This window comes from Bidens hawaiensis, unplaced genomic scaffold (genome assembly GCF_021521415.1).
Source record: "Bidens hawaiensis isolate Kalapana, Puna unplaced genomic scaffold, B.hawaiensis_p1.1 tig00024849_1, whole genome shotgun sequence".
NCBI lineage: Eukaryota > Viridiplantae > Streptophyta > Magnoliopsida > Asterales > Asteraceae > Bidens > Bidens hawaiensis.
Window position 1 is genome coordinate 196,195 of NW_027493944.1, and position 3,235 is coordinate 199,429.

General features: G+C 32.0%; 1 protein-coding gene across 1 annotated transcript; it reads right to left on the minus strand.

Annotated features, from left to right (window-relative positions):
* Nucleotides 1–2,269: 2,269 nt before the first annotated feature.
* Nucleotides 2,270–3,016, minus strand: LOC143570225 (uncharacterized). The gene has a single exon (XM_077055926.1). The coding sequence runs from the start codon at nt 3,014–3,016 to the stop codon at nt 2,270–2,272; it is 747 nt and encodes a 248-aa protein (XP_076912041.1).
* Between the last annotated feature and the right edge of the window lie 219 nt (nt 3,017–3,235).

Consider the following 3,235-nt stretch of genomic DNA (forward strand, 5'->3'; position numbering starts at 1 on the left):
TAAGTTTGCTTTAAATATTTGATATACTCTAAATTATAGATGATTTTAGCATATGGTATACCACTTATTATGTGTACACATGCAACGTGGTTTTTAAGTTAAACAAAGAGAATTTTATCAAAAAAAAATATCCACCATTTGTACCTGAAGTTATAAATATACTAGTTAAATATCAATTAGTTAGATATCAATTGAACTTTTCCTATTCTTTTAAGGCTTTTTTTAGTTAACTTTTCCAAATAACTCAACAAATTCTTGATTTCTCGCCAACTAAACCTAACATGATGTGAAATTTAAACCTTCAATTATTTAAATTAAATTTTCTGGCTGTCCAATCATGAGTCCAGTTCACTAAAATGAAAAAGGGTAAGCCAAGATCCATCACTATTTTGAAAGAGACAGTATTTGTATTTAATTATTAATATTTCATGAGTTAGGCTAAACGTATCCACTCGTGTAATTGTCATACCTTCTTCCATAGACTTTCAATTCCTTTAACAATTTTATTTATTATATTACTACCCTCTAATATATTTTAGCTTATCATAATAGTAATATTGATTTTTATTTAAAACCTATTTTTTATTTTCTCTCTTCTTATGCTAATTATTCTTTATCGTAATAATATTATTTTTTATCATTATTAAATATATCTAAAGAAATAATGATATAATCTCTTAGTAAAATCGATAAAACGATTTTTATATTTTAAATATATTATATGTTTCCCGCCCGACAAAATATATCCTTTGAATATATTTTGTAAGGTTCGGGCGTAAATATTATTGTCACATTAGAAAATTATTACAAAAATGTAAGCCATCTCTAAAACTTATTAAAAAAATATACTCTAAAGTATTAAAACACTTATAAAAATGTTTTTTTTTTCTTTTTAGATAAAAATGTAATTACGTAAACAACTTTTTTTTTCATTAGAAAAACAAAAAAAAGGTTTATAATATGAAAAAAAAGAAAGGAAAAGAAAAACTTTTTAAAGAATAAAAAAAACGTTTTAAAATAATAATGATAACAGAAGATAACAAAAAGATTTAAATCGTATTAATGTAAAATTTAAGGGAGAGGGTACGTTTAGTAAAAATGAATGGGTGTGAAATACGTAATTAGCAGCACCCTTTACGCCTTCGATTTTCTTAAAAACAATTCTAGTAGTGATATATAAAATTTAGTAAATTCAGATATTGCAATCAAATGTTACAGTTATTATTAATATATACCGATTTCAATTTGGATATTATTTTAGTAAACTAAATTCTATTTTCTTAGCTTTATTTTATGAATGTCACCATCTTTCATTTCATATTTCATCTTGGGACATCTTTCATTTCATCTTTCAAGGGTGTATGATTGAAATTAATTATTGCATTATTGCACCGATTTGGTATTAATATTAGGCTATGTATTATGTGAGAGTTGAGTTCAAATAATATCGATGGCATTATACTTTTCTCGTCTTGGCAACAACTTGCCCACCAACATTTCCTTGTAGGTGCCATTGAATTTGACAACCTTTGTGTTCATATCCTTTCGTTTTGAATTTATTTGATGAATGTTAAGTATGTTTTTGGCCACTTGTGAATAAAAAAAATATCAAGGATTGCTTACAAAAGGAATCATATTTTTATTGATTGTCATAATCAGCGTCGTCTGGATTAGCGACTAAACCTTTGCCAGTTCCACTTTTCATGTTTGGTCCACGGTTTGCCTTGGCTCGTTTAAGAAAACGATAAATCATGTAGGTTGGGTAAGGAATTGAGCTTTTTGTGTAGGAAATTGAGAGTTTTGGGTAGGGAATATGATTATAGTCGAGACGGAAACTGCTGGTATTGGGACATAACTGGAACGTTTTGTGAGAGATTCGAATGTCTCAACTTTTCTTTCCAAAACATATACACCATAGATAGTTTTCAGTTTTAGCTTATAAATCAAACACCATCTATTTTATAAAGGACAAGGAAAGTATTTGCTTGTTTGAATTAAGTTCAAATTGAACCTTATTTTAACCTAAAACAAAATAGAAAAAATACTTCCACATAAATATATCCAATTTTTTTTATAATAAACAATTAATATTTACTTTAAACTCTAGCTACCACAAATGTAGAAACTTAGAACCAAATTATTCCCAATTAAAACATTAATAATCAAGAATTAAACAATACGCGGACGACACCGTTTCAATTATAATAACGTATGGCCCGGTCATAGCTGTATACACACGAATAAAATAACATAACACCACCACACGCGCTCACTCCGATCCCACGCGCCGCCGTGGCCGCCACGCCGCATAAATCGCCGGCGACATTTCATCCACCCTTGAATCATACGTCCCAAACCCCACTCCGCCGTTGTTCCCGTCCACCTCCGCCGTCACCACCACCGTCTCCGCCGCCGCCACCGCCGCCGTACACCGCCTGCCGGAGCTAATCTTCACGTCATGATTCAAATCCCATATTGAAACCTCGTCTTCACCGTCATCGAACTCAAACCCTAATCCCAAACTGTCCCATAACTGCACCACGCTTTTTCCGGTGGTGAAATCCGACCAAGAAAACTTATTATTATTCCGGCGAAGTGTGAAATTACCATTTTGCCCTTGGTCGTCATTTTCTGCATATCTAAACACTTCATTCGCATCATTATCTTCATCAGTTTCTATTGAATCCAATGAATTTAAATCATCATCATCGGATTCCGGCGAGTCTTCATCATCGGAAAAGTCAAAATCAAGATCATCATGGTCAACGGTTGGTGGGCATTGTGAATTTCGATACAAGATCCAAAATTGAGTACTGGTTTGGTGAATTAGCTTCTTTAATCGATTGAATAAGTTGCCGAAAGTGGCGAAAACTGCGATAATTAACGCGCCGTAAGTCCAGAAAGTGAAACTATACAATTGGGGAGGTTTAAGTTTGGAGATGAAAGAAGGGTTGTTTTGTAAGCATTTGATACCTGCTTCGAAATCGGATATTAAATTAAGGTCTGCAATTTCCATAATTGTGGAATTGGAATTGATCAAAGGGAGAATTGGGGGGTTTTGAAACAGGGGATGCTTGAGGGGATATATAATGATGGTTAGGTTAGAGTTTAAGACTTTAGGGGAGACTTTGAAGATTGGTTAAAAATAACTACATACGTTTAAAACGACGACTATCTTGTTTTTTAAGCTGATGTACTTAGGAGAGTTTCGTTTCTTTACTCTAGCCAGATTATA